Source organism: Rhinolophus ferrumequinum, chromosome 11 (genome assembly GCF_004115265.2).
Source record: "Rhinolophus ferrumequinum isolate MPI-CBG mRhiFer1 chromosome 11, mRhiFer1_v1.p, whole genome shotgun sequence".
NCBI classification, from domain to species: domain Eukaryota; kingdom Metazoa; phylum Chordata; class Mammalia; order Chiroptera; family Rhinolophidae; genus Rhinolophus; species Rhinolophus ferrumequinum.
In genome coordinates, this window is record NC_046294.1 from 47,994,194 (window position 1) to 48,010,992 (window position 16,799).

General features: G+C 56.5%; 1 protein-coding gene across 3 annotated transcripts in view; it reads right to left on the reverse strand.

Annotated features, from left to right (window-relative positions):
- Positions 1-1,214: 1,214 nt before the first annotated feature.
- PDE2A (phosphodiesterase 2A) overlaps positions 1,215-16,799 on the reverse strand; it is an 88,922-nt gene continuing 73,337 nt past the window's right edge. The window contains exons 8-32 of one of the 3 annotated variants that reach the window (XM_033120366.1): positions 16,086-16,145; positions 15,297-15,450; positions 15,006-15,058; positions 14,735-14,809; positions 14,592-14,633; positions 14,033-14,101; positions 13,643-13,773; positions 11,239-11,350; positions 10,732-10,771; positions 10,548-10,611; positions 10,081-10,153; positions 9,762-9,939; positions 9,420-9,532; positions 8,710-8,787; positions 7,706-7,828; positions 7,159-7,229; positions 6,751-6,873; positions 6,308-6,395; positions 6,011-6,058; positions 4,900-4,974; positions 4,652-4,751; positions 4,277-4,389; positions 3,840-3,878; positions 3,600-3,706; positions 1,215-3,262 (exon numbers count right to left, since the gene is read on the reverse strand). In XM_033120366.1, coding sequence (XP_032976257.1) covers positions 3,052-3,262; positions 3,600-3,706; positions 3,840-3,878; positions 4,277-4,389; positions 4,652-4,751; positions 4,900-4,974; positions 6,011-6,058; positions 6,308-6,395; positions 6,751-6,873; positions 7,159-7,229; positions 7,706-7,828; positions 8,710-8,787; positions 9,420-9,532; positions 9,762-9,939; positions 10,081-10,153; positions 10,548-10,611; positions 10,732-10,771; positions 11,239-11,350; positions 13,643-13,773; positions 14,033-14,101; positions 14,592-14,633; positions 14,735-14,809; positions 15,006-15,058; positions 15,297-15,450; positions 16,086-16,145 — 2,340 coding nt within the window. In that variant the 3' untranslated portion in view covers positions 1,215-3,051. The remainder of the gene's footprint in view (positions 3,263-3,599; positions 3,707-3,839; positions 3,879-4,276; positions 4,390-4,651; positions 4,752-4,899; positions 4,975-6,010; positions 6,059-6,307; positions 6,396-6,750; positions 6,874-7,158; positions 7,230-7,705; positions 7,829-8,709; positions 8,788-9,419; positions 9,533-9,761; positions 9,940-10,080; positions 10,154-10,547; positions 10,612-10,731; positions 10,772-11,238; positions 11,351-13,642; positions 13,774-14,032; positions 14,102-14,591; positions 14,634-14,734; positions 14,810-15,005; positions 15,059-15,296; positions 15,451-16,085; positions 16,146-16,799) is intronic. The other 2 variants (XM_033120364.1, XM_033120365.1) reach the window with 2 other exon arrangements.

Here is a 16,799-nt window from a genome sequence, read left to right on the forward strand (position 1 = left end):
CACCACCACAGCTGTTGAATTCCTGCCTCTCTTGCCCAGCCCAGGGCACAGAGAACAGCCTTAGAATGATTCCTGCCCAAGCTCTCCCCTTGCAGTCCTTTCTATGTTCTACAGCAGGATTTTTCTCAAATACATGTCTGAGCCACTCCACTCCCCCACTGCCCACAAAATAAGACCAAACTGCACAGTCTGCCATTCAAGGCCCTCCCAGATCCGGCCTTATCTCCCCCTCCAAGCCTCTATTCCCTGTGTGCCAGTCACTCTCCTTCTCTGAGCCTCTGTATGAGAAGTTTCTGCTTACCAGGAGTGCCTGCGCCCTTTTGTCTGCAGGAAAACAATACCTGCTCATCTTCCAAACCTCACTGGGTTCTTCTCAGGGGTGTGATCCTGCCTGGAGCCCCAGGCATCCCATAGGATAGTCACGGCCTGTGTCTGAGTTTGGATCTGTACCCCCCCACTCCCCTACCCACCAGGGGCTACACCACACAGATCAGGGACAAGGAGGACAAAGTTAGCTTTGGGCCTCAGCCCAGGGTCCTGCATGCACAGGGAAACATTTGTGAGTTGTTAGCTCAATTTGGTGGCAAGAAGAGATAGGTCACTGCAGGAGCCTGGAATGGGATTAAACGGGCTCAAGGAAAGGTTGGGCTGAGGACAAACATTAGATGCAGGAGGGAAAGCAAAGCCCCAGGGTTGTAGCCAGGTTGTGCTTCCCCTTTGCCCAAAGGCTCATGGAAGAGGGACATGCACACACTTTCAGGGTTGGGGATACAACGGAGTACTTCCATCAGCCCACACTGACACACCATTAGAATAGACACCGCCTGTCAGCCTTGGGCCAGGAACTGACTAGCACCCCGACCTGGGGCCCACTGCTCAGACTGGGTCCTGAGCTGCGAGCGGACAGAGACAGACTGGGGCTGGACAGGGGAGGGGCCTGGAGTCTAAGCCCCCGAGGGAAGGCTAGAGGCCCTGAGACCATTCAGTTCAGAGATTCCAGACCATAACAAGTTGTAGGGCAGGCAAAGCAGACAGGCTCTGTGGTGCCAGAGGCAAGGCTGGCACCCCAATGGCATTGCAGGTGGTTGCAGGAGGGCCCTGTCCATCTCCTCCCAACCCTCCCCTTCCTCCCTGCCCCAGGAAAGGAGATCCCTGTAGCCAGCCCTGATGTTAACCTTTACTGATAGGGAAGAGATGAACAGGGAGAAGAGATGGGAGGGGCGTAGGCAAGTGAGGGGATGGGGTCTGGAGACTTTTCTAGTTAGCGCTTCCTCATGGTCCCCAGTCTGGACTCTGCCCCTATGCCTATGCAGAGAGAAACACTTTCATAGCTTGGAGAGCAGGGGGGATGACTCCACAGACACAACCCAGGGCTACCTCTGGTATAGTATCAGACTCAGGGGTATTCCTTTGGCAGGACTTATGGGGACACAGACAGACATCCCTGTGGCTGAATGGGGTTCATAGACACAGGCCCTAGCTGTATGGGTACTCATGACCAGAGTAAGCCAGCAGAAAGAAGGTCCAGGAAGAGAAGTCTGCCTCCTCCAGGCAGCCTCCCTGATTGCTTCAGTCCCTCACCTCTCCCTTTCCGGTCCACAATCTTTGCTAGCCAACATGTCCTTTCACTGCACCATGCCCAGGCCTCCCCATCTGCTATCTACCCCTAAACCCCACAATTCTGGCACAGGACTGGGTCAGGGGTACCCCAACAGGTCTACAACTACAGAATAAAAGGGGCTAGGCACCAGGGGTGGGGATTCCAGTAGCCAGGGAGTTCTAGTGGGCATATGCCTCCCCCAATTCTGTTTTTCCCCACCTCCATTCACAAAGTCTGCAAAAATCCCCACGGGGAAGGGTTGGTAGAAAGAAATAGATTTATTCTCATGTACAAAGCGGTTAGCCCACGGGACCATATACAACAGTTGCACAGAGTCCTAGAAAAACGTATCTCTCTAAAGGCAACTCCGAATAGGTAAGGCAGGTGGCCCCCCTCCCCCTACCCCACAACACAGTACAGAACAAAAGAGAAGGGAGAAGCTGCCGGGCTGACCCAAGAGGCCCGACCCTATGGGGTCTCCCAAGCCCCGGGGCACAGGTGGATATGGCCTTGAAGAGGAGCGACACCCTGCCAAGGCTGAGGCCGGGTGCCTCTCTGGCTGCAGGAATGGAGGTGGGGCTTGGGCTAAGGGGATACACACAGGGGTCCTCTGACGGACTCAAGGTCAGCTATCTGCCCTAGGGTGGCAGGGGCATTCCACAGCCTTTTCTGGGACTCCACAGACCTCGGGGGACTTTGATCTAGACAAAAGGGGTCTCAGAGAACAGACTGTCTCAGCCTACTGTTTGCCCAGATAGGGCAAGGGACTCGCCCAGGGTCACACAGCCAGGAGGAAGCATTGCTGACTCAGTTGGGGCCGGTCTCCCAGCCCAGGGATCCTTCCTGCCCATTGTTCCCATCCTGTTTTCTTCCTGAGCCTCTCTCCTCAGAGCACTGAGTGCCCCTCTGGCAGCTGCCTTGTAGGGTCCCTGCATCAATCACCCCAGGTCCTCATCCCCACCGTAAGTACAGGGGCGGTCCTCAGGGGCACCTGTGGCTCCACGGCTATTTCTAGTCCTCCAACACAGCTAATGACTGTTTCTAAGATCTGCCCTCTATTCACCGAGGTGTCCCACCTTCTCCTTGAATGAGGATCCTGGAGAGGGGAAAAGGACACAGATCTGGAGAGGCAGGCCAGGGGCCCAGGAGAAGCCAGCCAGGCTGCCGGGGAGGAGTGGCTTGGGGAGGACTTGCCAAGGCGTGGTCAGACGTACAGAGCAGGGCCCACTGCTCATGGGTCACCCTGTGCTCTCAGAGGACAAATGACAAAGTCTTGGTGAGGTTGGAAGTCTTGCTTCCATTATACAGACAAGAACGCTGAGGCCCAGAAGGTCAGTACTTGCCCAGGTCACACGAGAAGTTCTGATCTAGAACCCAGGACCCATGGCTCTGGTCCCGCCAATGGAGGGTTGTGGGAGGAGGCCTGGGCAGGGCAGGATCGTGGGAGAGGCTCACGCAGAGTCAAGGCTGCAACAGCCATTGACTGGGCCCCCAGTGCCATCCAGCTCAGGCACCTCGTACTCCTCATCCAGGAAGTCCAGCGAGTTGTTGCTCGGGAGGCCGCGGATGGTGAACTTGTGTGACACCTTGGTCCAGTGCTCACGGTTCGAGGCCACGCGTTCGTATAGTTCTGCCGCTTTGGGGAACAGGTCCTGAAGCAGCCTAGGGGTGCGTAGGGGCAGGATTAAAAGTCAGCAGTCAGAGAGTGAGCAGCAAGAAAGATCGGGGCTATACCACAAGTTAAATTTTATAAGAATGAGACATAGGGCTGGATGCTCAAGGAGAACGTGAGGGTCTCTTTCCAGAGGGGACCAAGAATGAAGTGAAGGGTCCATTTAGGGGCAAAGCAGGAGACAGCTATGCCCAGAGGCAGCGGGGTGGCTCACTGGAGCTGGGCCGGGCCAAGCCCAGCACCCGTGTCTGCTGCGATGGCCACGGCCAGCCCCGCCTCCCCCAGCCGCTCTGTGCGGAGCCCCAGCAGTCCAGGGAGCCCCCTCACTTGTAGATGGGCATTGCAATGTGCTCCATGAAGCTGATCTGCAGCTCAGGGATGTAGGCCTTCTCACGGTCCATCATCTCCATCGGCCGGTTGCCCATGGCCTTCTCCTGCGGGCATCAAGTCATCAGGCCTGGCCCTCTTCCTCCAGTAGGCACCAGGGTCGGGCGAACCCAACCCCTCCCAGCCCCAGGCCAGGAACCCCTCTCCCACCTGGACACCCTGAGCTCACGCCCCACGTACCAAGTCTCCCTGGGAGAAGAATTCTTTGTAGATCAGCTCCTGAAAGGCCAACACTCGCATCACATCCTGTGAGTGGGCTCCATCCACCCGAGCTCCTCCATAGCCCATTCCCAAGGGGACACACTGAGGCCTCCCTGAGCCTCACCTTAGGGCCTGTCTTCACCATCCCCAGCCTGGCAGGGGGATAGCCCCAGGTGGGGAGGAGTGTCTGGGTTCTGGCCCACCTCCCACCAGCCACTGACTGCTGTGTGATCTCAGGGAAGTCCATGCCCCTCTCTGAATCTCCCCATCTGTCACTCTGAGGTGGTCTAGATTTCTGTCTCCCCAAAATATAGCCAGGCTGAGCTCAGCAGTGTAAGGGTGTCCAGGGTGCAGGAGCTACACAGAGCCAGGCAGGGTATGCCCCCTACACCTGCTAGGGGAGGGGCAGGCCTTACTGCAATCTTCCTCGTGGTCTTCCAGCCCTTGGTCTGGTCAGAGAGGTCACAGGAGGTCATAAGGAGGCAGAGAAGGAGACTGTGGTGCTGCTTGTTATTTCGGTCATAGCCCACTATTGGGGAGAGGTGGGGGTCAAGGAGTGGGGCCCCTCACATAGAGGGGCCGGCCCCCTCTCTAAGAACAAGCCCCACAGGGCCCACCCCAAAGTGGTCCAGGGAATTTAGCACCCTGGATGAGAGCCCATGGGCTGGGGCGGGGTCTGCCGGGTGGATTGATGCTGGAGGTGGGTCCAAACCACTGGGGATGTTCTCCAGGCAAATGCCCCTCTTGGTGGTCCCTCCCCAACTCTAAGGCCCAGAGCTAAAAGCAGGCACCTTCCGCCATCTTCTGGAGGTCCTTGAAGATGCGGAGGTGGTGGGCCAGGTCCGTGGCCAAGATGATGTCCCGCATGAGGTCCAGCATGCGCTGGTAGTCCTGGGTGGGGGCCAGGAGATGTCATGGCCTCCTGCCAGACACCCTCACCCACTTCCCCGCCCCGGGGAGCCTCTACCCATCAGCCCCTTCTCCTGTGATGGGCCAGCTCCCAGCTCCCCCTCCCTCACCGCTACCCCGGCCCATTCACCTTCCGGGAGAAGTGGTCGAAGATGTTACAACCATGGGTGTTGAGGATGGCGATGGCCTGAGCGAAGTGGTGCCTCTAGGGGGAGAGGAGTGATGGGGCCCAGTCAGGGTGGAGGGCTTCCCTCAAGACTGACCCCAAGAGAGGGAGCAGGCCCGGCCCAACCCCAGCCCGCAAGGTGAGCAGAGCAGGTAGAAACGGGAGTCAGGCTCTCAGCTCCCTTTCTGGATTCTGTTTCTACCCTTGGTGTGACCCGGGCAAGGCTCTGAGCCCCAGGTTCCTCAGCTGTCACATAGAGGGACATGACAAGGTAAGCTCTAAGGATTTCTCAAGCTGGAATAATTCTGGAATGATCCCTCGAGACTCCTAGACATTAATTCATGCAGCTAACATTTGTTTGCTGACAAGGCAAGGCAGTGTGAGGTGAGGGCAAAGCCTCTGTCTCCTGATGCTGAAGGGTTGTCACTCAGAGGAAAAGTGGGCTCAGCCCAGGGCGAACAGAGCAGAAACAGGGCTGCCACCAGGCCTCCCAGGATGGAAGGGGCCCCTCATCTTGGGAGTATACAAGCCAGGCCAGTCTCTGGACGGCGTGGGGGGTACCATGGGATGAGGTGACCTTGGCTCCCGCTCTGTGCCAAGGAGTATGCCAAGTGCAGGGAACCCAGAGATGTCTCGGATTTTGTCCCTGCCCCAAGGAGCCCCCATCTGGGGGTGGGTAGACCCAAACTAAACAATCTAAGGCAAACCTGAGTGTGATGGGAGTGCATCCTGTCCAGGCTTGGCAGGGAGGGGTTGCACAGGGCATTCCCAGACATGCAAAGAGAATTGTGCTAAGTACAAGTCCTCCCTTTGCAAACTTGGGCTCCAGCAGAACCTGCAGCCTGACTCACACCCCTCCAAGCCTGCATCCCTCCAAGCCCATCCAGGAAAATGAGCTAGACGTGCCCTGGGGGTGGCTGCAGCTCTCACAGGCTGTCTGAAGAGCAGGATTTGGGAATAGAAGGAGCTGGGTCACAGTCTAACTTTGTAGAGGAGGAGGAGGAGGAGGAGGACAGGAAGACGTGGGGCAGTGGATAGGAGGTGTGTGGGGGGGACTGGAGCAGAATGGTGGTACCTCCATGACAGAGCCCTCAGAGCTGTAGAGCGCAGCCAGCACAGATTTCTGGAAAAGCCAGGAAAACTCCATCACTCCTTCCATCCAGATCCAAGCAGCCACCCTATTAGGCTAAGCATTACCCTGTTCCTCCTGCCCCTCCCCCCCCCCCCCCCCCCCCAGCTCAGAGCCCAGCACAAAGCCTGGGAGAACCTCAGGCTGCTGGTCTCAGCAGCTCCCCTGTCTCCTCAGGCTGGCGAAGGGACACTCCCAGCCCCCCCGGGGAGGCTGCCCACTGTGAGGAGGGCAGGGTCTCACCGAGGCCACCTGGAAGGAGTTGTTTGTGCCTCTGTGGTCCAGGTCATGACACATGCAGGAAATAAACAAGGCAAAGATCTCGATGTCCCTGGTTGGGAGACAGACGGGAAAGCGGTCCACACACAGCTCCCTCTCCAGGCCCCCAGAGGAGGAACAGCAGGATGAAATGTCCAGCACCCAGACAGGCACTTAGGACACCTGGGCCCCTTCCAGGAAAGAAGCCCTGGTTTGGAGTTTGACAGGCCCATCATCCCCTGGGTATGCAACTGTAAGGCTGGCCCAGGAAACAGGGCTATGCAATCTCCCTCCGTGGGCTGTTAAGAGGGTCCCATGAGGCAGTGCATGTAAAGTGCCTGCCACACAGGAGTTTCTTCCGTGTCTCAGGGAAGGAGACCCCCGTCCCCGCAGCTGACAGCTGGGGGTGGGAAAGGGCAGCCACTCACTCGAGGTAGTTAGTGAGCTCCAGGTTCTTGTAAAGCAGGTAGCAGAAGTGGGAGACAGAGAAGGCGTGCATCCAGTTGTGGTAAGGGGGATCTCGGTAGCCCTTCTTCACCATCAAACAGAACCTGGGGTGGGGGAGAGGGCAGCAGACGGGCCTCAGGCTCTCCTCCCAGGGCGCCCTTTCAGGTGCCGCCCTGCCCCATTCCTTTCCTTTCCTCACGGTCCCAATGTCTAGGAATTAATTGCCTCTCATTCGTGGATCCCGCCCACGCCCACAAGACTGAGTCTTCCCTGTTGTCCCTGAGAGACCCCTCGCCAGAAGGCTGGGGGAATGGATGTGAGAGTGGAGGACAGAGGGAGGCAGAGACCAGGGCTCCCTGCACGCAGAGGCGAGGGCTGGGCGAACGCACCGGGCCAGCGTCGGGCAGTCAATTTTGTAGTTGTTGATGAAATTCATGTCCTGCAGCATGCTCAGGATGGCCTGCAGAGGGCGGAAGGGAGGGGTCAGAGGGAGTGGCAGTTTCCACATGGGGCCATCTGCCTTGGCCCTTCTGGAAGCCGCCACAATTTTGGAGTCTTAGATCTTCAGATCTATACTAGAGAACCATAAAATAGTAATGCCCAGTCAGAGCCCAGAACTTTTCAAAGAACTCTTGGAACCAAGCTCACACAAAATCTTAGAAAAATAGGGAGCGAGGAGCCCACCCTGAGGCCACATGCCTTGGGCACTGTTGGTTCCGGAGTAGCCTTTGTTATCATTCAGCCAGCCCGGGGCCCCCGGGGCCCCCGGGGCCATGCTGGCAGACCACATGGCCACTCCGTCTCTAAAGGAGGCGCTATAGTCTTTCTTAATGACTCTGGTTTGCCAGGAAGTTCCTGTACACATCGAATTTAAATCTCTGCCTACACACCCTCTGCCTCCACGGTCCAGTGAGTGCGGGGCAGGGGGCAGCTCACCATGGAAGTATCATCTTCTGGGAGAGAGCGAGGGGTATAGATAAAACTGGCGAAATTGGAGTCAATGACAGCCACCGGCGGGATCCCTTCATGGAGAAGTTTGGTATATTCATCATCAGAGACCTACAGGGGACCAGCCAGGGCATTAGAAGATGACCTCCACTCATCCAGTGTCCTCACCCCCAAATTCCCACAGCAGGGGGAACCCCTCACCCAGAGCACACCCCAGTTGGGCCATCCACTCCATAGATTGTCACTGGGCGGGAGACCACCACCTCCCCCCCCACAGCCCTGTGGCCCATCTACTGTGCCTCCTTATCGGTGACACCCCTCATCTGTAGCAGCTTCCCCTCAGCAAAGGCGGAGGACACTCCTTGGTGATACCCCTAAAGCCATGGCAGCCTTTCATAGGCACCAACTTGAAGATGACTTATTTTGGGGGGGACCATCACAGAATCAAACCTCAGTCCTTCCTATTACAGATTTGCCCCTCCCTACAAAGTCTGGGACCCTTTGGTTTGGGCACAGGTGAGAGGAAATGTTCAAATCAGCAACGGCCACCACATACTCTGACCTAAAGCCCGGGACAGCTTTTCTGACACAGGGTCTGAGAATGGGATGGAATAGCATCATTAGGACTTCCCGGCACTGCAGGACCACTGGACCTATGGGAGCTGTGGGAAGGGCCCTGAGTGGGCTTTTCAGCCTTTAGTCATTCCCAAGGTGGGAATTATCCCTGGACACGGGGAACCGCTGGCTAAACCAGGTTCTTCCCTGGAATGGGTCCTGCTGCTAGCCTCGGTGCTGAAGCAGCAGGTGCCCGGAAGGAGAGCTGGAGACCAGGCACTGCATTGGGTCAATCTCATCATCTTCAAGGGAGGGCAATCAGAGATCTCAGCCTGGTCCTGAGCCCAAGAGGATCTGGGGAGGCAGGGAAGGAAGAGGTGGGCTGCAGGGGACCCTGGGACCGTGGGAAGGAGGACAGAAGCTCCTTGCATACTCGCCTTCATGTGGTACATCATCATCTCATTAGCGAGGTGGCTGCGATACTGGGCCTCATTCACTTTCTTGTAAAGGAGGGACTGAGGAGCAGAAAGGGAAAGATGGGGCTCAAGCAAGGTGGCTGTGAAACCCCAGAATGCCCAGGAGGGGGACAAAGGGGTAAGACAGAGTCCCCCTTCCTGTCCCGTGCTGGGCCTTCCAACCCCAGCCGAGAGTAGGGAGCCTCCTCCAACTGTCATGGAGACCTCCCCTTGCTCCTCCTCCCGGGCCTCTTAGCATGTGATCCCGCACTCTGTCTCCTCCAGAACTGCCCTGAGGCCCACAGCAGAGAAAGAGAAGCAAAAAGGAGGTACAGTGTCAGGGACCGATGGGTTGGAGTCCCAGGCTACCAGCTCTGGACAACAAGACCCAACATTTCCCAGAAAGAAGCTGACCAGGGGCTTGGATTGAGGTTGCTTCCCAAGGGGGACAGGGGCACAGTGGGTGAATAGACAACATGGTCCTGGGAGCCTAAAGGGGCAGGACAGGAAATAGTAAATTTTCAGATGGGAAGTGAGGCCAGAAGTGACGAGCAGGTACTGAAGGTTGCACAGCAACTCAGCAGCGGGGCTCTGCGTCCCAGGCGGGGTACGGACCCCTCTAGACAGCAAGGACACCCAATGTGAAGAGGAGGGCAGAGAGTCCTGCACAGGCCCTGCCCGTTCCCACTCACATGGGCGATGCTGATGCCACAGTAGATGGAGAAGGCTGTTGCCAGGTCCTCATCGAACTTGCTGAACCATGGTCCGTTGATCTTGTTCACCAGCTCAGCCACACCGATGACCTCTAGGAGCCGGAGAGGGGCTAGGATCCGCCGGTGGATGTGTCCGGCAGGGATCTGCCCTCCCAGGTGCCCTTAAGGGATGTCCCATGCCTGGGAAACCCCGTCCCTTCTGCTTCAGGACGCTCAGGAAGGGTTGCTAACCCTCTGCTCAGCTCCGCCCCGTCCTGTTCAGGCCCCGCCCCGCCCTGGCCCTGCCCCGCCCCTCCCCACCCTTCGGCCGGGAGCCCGCACCCTGGTTCTCATTCTTGATGGGAAAGCAAAGGATGTTGCGTGTGCGGAAGCCGGTGCTGTCATCCACGCCACGGTAGAAGAGTGGGTGTGCGTACGCGTCTGGGATGTTCAGGATCTGGCCCGTGGTCGCCACGTGGCCCGCGATTCCCTGGTCTGCTGGGATGCGGATCTCATAGCTCTGCGGGGCCAGGCACCGGTAGGGAGGAAGAAGTCAGCGGCCAGACACAAAGCGGACCGTCCGGACGGCTCCTCAGCCCCCTGCAGACACACGGGCCTCAGGTCCATAGCCACACACTCCCTCCGCACGGCCCTGCCTTACCTCGTCCTCCACCACGCCCCCGTCGAACACCTTGGCCACCAGTTCATTCTGATCCAGCAGGAACACTGAGCAGCTGTGAGGAAACGGCCTTGGTCCACAGGGCCCTGACACCCCTCTCAGACCACCCCCCACTTCTCAGGACTTGAGACAAAGCCTGGATTTCCGAGGCTGGGTAGGAGAGATTCTCAGGGCTGGCTCCCGACTTTGGAACAGACCAATGTTTTTTTGTTGTTGTTGTTTGTTTGTTTGGTAGCATCTCTGGGCCACCCACTGTTAGGAGCTGAGGATCCATGGCCAGCAAAGCGAGCCCCGCCCCTGTTTTCATTGGATGTTATGGAATAAAGGATCACACAAAGCGTGATGGGTCCCACAACACGGCAGCGGAGGGGGGAAAAGAGGGGAGAAAAGGAGAGGAGGAAGACAGGCCCAGGGCCTCTCTCGCGCCTCCTCGGGGGAGATTCACTCACATCTCAGCATTGCTGAGATTTCTGGCCTCTGTAATGATCTCCTGGAGCAGGACAGAGACGTCGTCTGTGGGAGGGAGAAACATGGGGGCCTGTGGTGAGAACAGGCTGGACTCCCACCTCTCATTCCCAAATCTCCAGCCTCCACTCCCACCCCACAGCTAAGCATGGAGGACAGTACACTCACCCAGGTGAGTGAAGAGGTTCTTTGCCACTTGGAGAAGAGCCTGGGATGGAGAAAATGGAGAACATAGGGGTTCAGGTTACAGTCTCCAGCCCCCTGCCTCCAACAGACCTGGGGGCTTCTCATTGCTCTCCTAGAGCTTTCAGGACATGCTGGAGACTGGCAGAGACGAGTCAATTATATCATTTGGCTCCTAAGCGAGGGAGTGGGAGAAATAGCCCCAGTGAAGTTGTGTAGAAATCTTGAATCTCATATGTGCGTTCACCTCCGGCTCCAGACACCCAGATGTTGCTGTAGTACCCAAGTTGAACACTAGAGGGACACAGTGTCTGCAGCCATTGGCGCTGTCCCGAAAAACTACCGATCTCCCCCTTTTAGAGGCCTCCGGGGCACTGGGTAATCTCCCTGCGGTGGTTTAGATAGACATGGGCTTTTCCCTTGTGGATGACTTTCCGGAGCTGAGAGCTGGGCGACTTTGTTCCTGAGAAAGGCGCAAGGCAGATCTCTCACCTGGCACTCACACTTGAGTTTCTGCTCCTTCTGGAAGGCCAGGGTGCTGGTGAGCACTGTGCTGGTGTATTGGAAGCAGTGCTGGGTCACCTGCTCATCCTGGTCTGTGAACCTAGGGGAGGGGGTGGGGGTCACTGGAGAGGAAAGAATGACAAACTTCTCTCCACATTTCTCCCTTCCTCCAGGAAGTGCTCTCAGAGACCCACCAGCTAACCATCACTCTCCTCTACTGGGGCTGCTCGCAGCACTGGCAGCTTGGGGCAGCTGTCCCCTCAGACTAGGCGCTCCCTGGGGGGAGCGCTCTAGTTCTCCTAGACCAAAATGTGTCTTCCTCCTCCGACTATTATTAAGATCCCTTGAAGTCAGAGCCATGTCTCCCTCCTCTGACTTTGAATTTACCGAGACTGAGTCTGCGTCTCCTCCCTCAGACTGGAGACTTGCCCAGGCCAGGGCTGGGTGTCCTCCTGCTCCTCCCCAGGAGCCCCTCCATTCTCAAGGATGGGCAGTGGCCCTGCCCTGGCTCTCCTAGCTCCTGTCACTATCCTGCGCTCCCCTCATCTCTACCTTAGCTTCAGCCATGCTAAAATCCTCATTGTTCTGAGAAAACCTCAGGCTCTTTCGTATCTTTATGCTTTTCCCCATACCGTTTGCTCTGCCTGGAATACCTTTGCCACCCTCTTTCTTCTATGCCATGAAAGTAAACTTTAAGTCTTAAAGGTAACTGTATCACCCCATGCCCAATGCAGAGCCTGGTCCAGGGGAGATATTTGGGAAGTGTTTGCTAAATGTCTTAACTGTACTCCACCTCTACCTCTGCCCTTATCGCTAGCCCCACCACACTCCCAGCGGAAGGGATTCTGGAGTCCTTGTTTTCTGAGTTCCTGGCAGCTTCTCTGTCATCACTACTTTGAGCTGAACCCAACCTTGGCTCATGCAATCATTCAGCATTCCCTCTCTGAAATATGTGGGACCTAGAGATGGCCTTGCCCATGCCTTGGGCCTCAGGGCTGTCGCCAAGGCTCCATCTCCTTTCCCTTCTGATACCACCTCTCCTTCAGGTCTAGGGCCATTTCAGAACCCAGTCCCACAACCAGCAGTGAGAGGTCACAGTCCCTGCTGGACCTGCACTCACTCTGCCCTCCTCTCCCCAAAGGCCTTTCCAAGGCCATCTGGTCAGGACACTGCTGGACAAGTAGGTGCTCACCATGTATTCATTGAATGGCAGAAATTCTCCCACCACTAGGATACCCACCAGAACCAAACGACACAGATCCCACATCGTCCCTGCCTCAGCGGGCTCTGCTTTGCCCCTGTCTTCATTACTCCTGGTCCATCCAACTGCTTACAGAGCTCTCTGCTAGCAGGTCCTGCTGCACAGACCTGCGACTCCCAGATCACTGCCCCACCTCTGCAGATCCCATCCCTGGGCTTCTCACACGTCTCTAGTCCCAACATCTCCCGTCTCTACTTCCTGCAGGAGCTCCAGGCCCTCAAATCCATCCTGCTTGCTTGGGTCGCAGGGGCCAAACATCTTGTCAGCATCCCTCTGCATCCTGGAATCAGGACTCAGCCCTTCACCTGCCTGCTCCTCCCTACCTGTATGACTCTGCCCAAACTGCTAGACCTGCTGGACCACATGTGGCAGCATTCACATCCCGAACCTGCTCCAAGGACAGACAAGGCTAATCAATCACAGTACTAAGATCCAGTCTCAACACAATGCTTCAGGCAGCGACTGTCAATTAGTGAGTTGGTCTAGGACATGACATCTATTTATGATACCACTCCTAGACCCCAAATATGACCTCAGTTCTTGTGATATGCTTCCAGATATGCCTGTTTACCTGACTCCGTGCCCTGCCCACCACTGTGTTTTGTATGATTCTTATAACTGCCATGTTATAAGTGCCTCTAAAGACTCTAAGCTTAGCCTAGCCCCCAAGCCCGTATTCCTTTTAGCCGCTGCTCACTATGTCAGTGATGCTCTGGGGTCCCAGAGAGTTCACCCAGCCCAGAGCTCACCACCCCTCCATCAGAGAGTTCTCATCAGAAACGTCAAAACAGGGGATGGCAAGTTGGGGGAAGGCCAGTATCCTACTGGTCGATAATCAATCCCAACTGCTGGAAGTGGGCAAAGAGAAGGGGAGCTCACTTGGACCTCAACGTGACTTTTAAATAAGCCAAAATGGGTGATGGAGAGTCAACAGTTGCCTGTGCCTCAGCCACAGCGGCGCAAGGGCCGAGCACCCTCAGAATCCCACAGTCTCTTGCACCAACAAACCATTCAGTCCACCATTGCTAGAAAGTACGCCTGCCTAGTACCCTTCCCGCACCGTTACCCTAGTTGGGCCCTGTCCAGTCTCTCAGCTTCATCTCCTGATCACATCACCCCACCCAGACTCACAAGTCTCCTCCAAGTTTGTTGAAAGAGCAGGCCAGGGCCACCACCTGGTCAGTGGCTCGGCTGATGACAGGGACACAGAGCATGGCCTGCAGCTCGCAGCCCAACATGCTTTGCAGCTGTTGCACATCCTCCTGCAAAGGGGAAGGGTGGAGGGGGAGAGTATGCTTCCTTCCCCCAGCCCTCCACCATACTACATGACAGCCAGTTCTAAAGGACCCATACAGCATACAGGGTGGGAAGTGCTACAATATGGGAGTGGATTGGGAGAAAATCCCTGGGTCTTGTCTCCCACATTCCTAGGCTGCCCTGTCCCACAAACCCTGGCTCTGGGGACTGGACAGGGGCCTCTCCCCTTGCATCCTCCCCTGGTCCAGCTAGGTCATGGCTTACAGAGGTGAGATCTTTCAGTTGGATAGATTTCTTGTCTTCCACCACTTGGCCCAGGCGTCCCATTGTCATCTGGGGAGTGAGGAGAGACTGAGTCAGGGCCCAGCTCTCCCCAAGGTCAGGCAATCTCAGATCCTGCCCCACCCTCAAGTCTGGAAGTTTCAAGGATCTCTTCCAGTCAATCCAAATGGTGGCTAGGGTTAACACTGAAGGGGGTGAGGAGTTCTGCTCCTGACCAGAACCCCCTTTGGAGGACGTTAGGGTCCTCCCTAACTAGAAGAGAAAAGCAGACTCCAAAGATTCTTGTTGATCTTAACAGATTCTAAGTGAGTTCAATCCAAAAATACTCTAACAGAAGTGAACTGGTCCCGAGTAAGCCGTTCTGTAGATTGTAAGAGACTTCTCTCTCATTACATTCCTAAGTAGATCCCAAGATTCAGATAATTCCACCAGATTCCAAGAGATTCTAGCAGATCCCAGCCCCTCTGGACACATCCCAGGAGCGCCTAGCTTGCCTTAACTTCTACTGCAGACTCCAACACGAGACAGACACAGGACTCACCGGGAAGCTGACCTCTTCCTCTAGCACTTTATCTCCAATGACCTGAAGGACAGAGCAGTGGGGACCCGTTAAAGGACGGGAAAGGTTCTTCCCCTCGGAGCCTGGGTCCCTCGCTCAGTCCCACAGTGGACCTGTGCCCTCACCTTACAGGAGAGCTGGAGATTGTCCTCGGACACCAGCAGGAGGCAGCAGCAGGATGCCTGGGTCTCCTGCTGCAGCTGAGAGGGAGGAACAGAGAGAGCGAGGGGCTGACCACGGAACTGCGCCACCCCTACTCCCTGCCCTCTTGCCTCTTGGAGGCTTCTCAGGGAGGTGGAGGATAGAGGAGGGGGGGCATCGGAATCTGAACTGATGGAGGGCTCAAGGGAACGTTATTCCAAAAAGGAGCACAAGGGGAGGGGCATAGGGACTCACATATTGGAGGACTTTGAGCTGCAGGGAAGAGGCATCCAGGTCGTAGAGTTCCCCTGTAACAGTGGGGCGCGGGTCAGAGAGAAGGCCCATAGACTCCCCCAAGACTGCGCCGCCTCCGGCTTCACCAGCTCGCCCAGCCCATAGATCTCCCAATTGCTCCCCGGCTGCTCCCGGCCAAGCCACCTCTCAGGCCCCGCCCACCCCAAACAAGGCCCCGCCCCCACAAGACCTCTCGAACCCCCTAGGTTCGACCCTTCCTCGCCCCCAGGCCGGCCCCAGCTGAGTCCTCACCACACAGTTGCAGGATCTTTCGGTCCTGGTCGGTGTGGGCAATCTCTCTCTGCTCGTCTTTCGCCGCTCCCGCCGGGGGGTTCTGAACCGCTTCGGGGGCCGCGCGGGGCCCGCGCTGCTGCAGGACCTGCACCCTTCGCAGGGCCACCAGCGTCTGGGGCGGACTAAGCAGTCAGCGAGCCACTCGCCCCATCTTTACCGCGCTCGCCGCCTTAGGACTTCTCGCCTTCGGTCAAGCCTTTCCCTCCGCCTGAGGTGCCCATCGCCTCCACCCCCCCACACACATCCCACCCCCCTCCAAACAACTCATCCCTCAGCACTCCACCCTCCTGTGGGATTGCACGGTCCCTGGAGCGTCCCTCCGTCCCGAACAGATATGTACAGGGTTTGTCTCCACCCCCAGCCCAAGATTCTTCCAAGACAGAACAGGGTCAGATTTCTGTGTCTCTACCATCCACAGGGAGTCCTAAGTCATTGCTAAAGTCACATTACAAAATCTCAGGAAAGAGCCTCGATATCATTATGTAGATAGTCCTTCCTAAGTACTGACAAGATATTTGACTTTTATCTCACAAGTACTCTAAGTAGGTCAGTACTATCCTTATCCTCATTTTCAGATGTGAAACTGATGCTCAGAGAGGTTAAGTGACTTGCTCAAGGTCACACAGCCCAAACATGGTGGACTGAAACCTGGGTCTGTCCAGCTCCCTGGCCAGATCATCTTCCCACCAGTTGTGATGAGGGTCTCCAGCAGCCCCCCATCCAACCCCAGCCATACCGCCCACTCACATGCTTCTCTACAGCTTGAAGGCTCCTTTCTTCACTGTCACTCAGCTGGCCACAGTGCACCTGGAGGGATGTGGAAGAGGGACCAACTGTGACCTTCCTTAGCTTCCATCTCTGTCAGAGTGCCCTCCTTATGCCCAGCACACACCTGTCCCCACCAACACATACACACTCCAGTCTACGAGCTTCAGGGATCAGCCTGTCCTTCTGACCAAGCACATGGCTCCAGAAAAATCCCCACCTCCAGGAAGCCATCTACATCTAATCCAAACAAGTGGAACTGTTCTGATCGCTGCCTTTTCAGTCACTGTTCCATCAACAGCACAATTGAGGTGTATAGTGGGGAAAGAGGGATGCCCTGGGACGCCTCTCCATCTCCCAGCTCACGGAACACGTCAGCCCCTCGTAATGGAATGAGTGGTATTGGCCTCAGCCTCCCACCTTCATCATTTTTGAGTTGGGGTTTGAGCCATCCCTAAGTTCGGGGTAAGGGAAGAGGGCTGACATGTATGATGCGTCTGCTGTGCCTTAAGAACTTGGGAGGGTGGGTGAAAAAAGGAATGAATGGATGGCCTTGGATGTGATTCTCACCACCTGGTAAGGCAGGCTTCCACCTTACCAGGTGGAATCCCAGAAAAATCCCAGAAAAATTTGAGTGACTTGCCCAAGGTTACACAGCAGAAAGTGGCTGGGTTGGGACAGCACCAACTACTCCCT